The 1,404-nt window shown below is 51.2% G+C and overlaps 1 protein-coding gene across 1 annotated transcript in view; it reads left to right on the forward strand.

Annotated features, from left to right (window-relative positions):
* Positions 1–522, forward strand: part of LOC123128683 (mucin-5AC) — a 7,073-nt gene extending 6,551 nt beyond the window's left edge. Inside the window, exon 7 of the mRNA XM_044548746.1 lies at positions 1–522. Within this exon, the coding sequence (XP_044404681.1) occupies positions 1–352 (352 nt within the window). The 3' untranslated portion in view covers positions 353–522.
* The last annotated feature ends 882 nt before the right edge of the window (positions 523–1,404 follow it).

Here is a 1,404-nt window from a genome sequence, read left to right on the forward strand (position 1 = left end):
AGTCAGGAACACGGCTCCCGGCACTGGAGCACCACCAGTCAGGAACACGGCTCCCGGCACTGGAACACCACCAGTCAGGAACATGGCTCCCGGCCCTGGAACACCTGCAGTCAGGAACACGGCTCCTGGCACTGGAACAGCAGCCAGGAACTCGCTTACTGGCACCGGAACGCCACAGGCCAGGAACTTGCTCACCGGCACAGGAACACCACCAGCTAGGAATGCGGCTCCTGTCACCGGAGCAACACCAGCCAGGAACTTGCTTACCGGCACGGGAACACCACCAGCCATTCGTCAACATAACCCAGCGGTGAATGGGGCTAGCAAGGGGAATCCGCCGGCCAGCCAATAGCCAGGCTAATGACATGGTAAATGCTGTAATAATGCTCCTAGGGATAATGTGAATAGGGTGTCACACCCGTAGAGTAGACATCATTATTTTGCTTTTTTTCTCTCCCCCCGTGCATGCTCCCTTCTTTTCTGAACCTTGTTGCTGAGGAACGCATTAGGTTTGATTGGTCTCATCTTTCATAGTATCACTAGTAATTAGCAGAACTTGATTGTTAGGGGCACTGAATCTCAGTGTGCGATCGCAATTGCCTTTTTTTTATAGGATCTGCGTCGTCGTATCAGTGTGCCTGTGGGGATTGACGATGGTCAGTTCATCTGCATTGCTGGGCTCTGAAAGTATGGTTGTCAGATTTCCTCCAGTGCATGAGTTGGCTGTTGGATTAGCTCTTGTTGGTGACAGACGATGTGTATATATGTATGGTGGTTGCAGCCTGGGAGAGACCATCAGGTGCGATGCCGTGCCACGTGTAGTGAATCTGTCGACAGTTTGTCACCTTTGAGAGTGCCATTCAATTTGGTCTGGTCATGGCTTGCGTGCCTGTGGACTGTCGCGGCCGGCATGGTCAGCCCGTCGAAGACATGGACGGCGATCTCCGGCTGCCTCCGGCCTTGCGCACGGGCTACTACAAGCCAAGGCCAGTAACTACTGAACGGTTTAGAACGATCCAGGCTTCAAAAATCACAACCCCGGCAAGAAAGACAACACCAACTTTTCATATCTCTCACACTCCAAAAGCCATAATCCAGAGGCGGTAAAACTGGTGCACCATGCCCCAGGTCTCATCAATCTTACACTTCTCATTCCTTCTTAGATAATATTAGAAATGAGGAAAAAAGAAGCCACAACAAGGCCTTAAATCGCACTCACACCCAACAAGCAAGACCTTAAACACACTTACAATCAAGAGCAATAAAAGGAACTGAAATCCACAGCTAAGCATGCAAATCAGCGTGTACATGAATAGGAAGAGCAAACTTAAACACCAGTGGCTGGAGCACTTGCAGCGGTGTCACCGGGCCTGTCGATAATCCCGATGTGGGTGAGCAAGGCCC

Source organism: Triticum aestivum, chromosome 6A (assembly GCF_018294505.1).
Source record: "Triticum aestivum cultivar Chinese Spring chromosome 6A, IWGSC CS RefSeq v2.1, whole genome shotgun sequence".
NCBI classification, from domain to species: Eukaryota; Viridiplantae; Streptophyta; class Magnoliopsida; order Poales; family Poaceae; genus Triticum; species Triticum aestivum.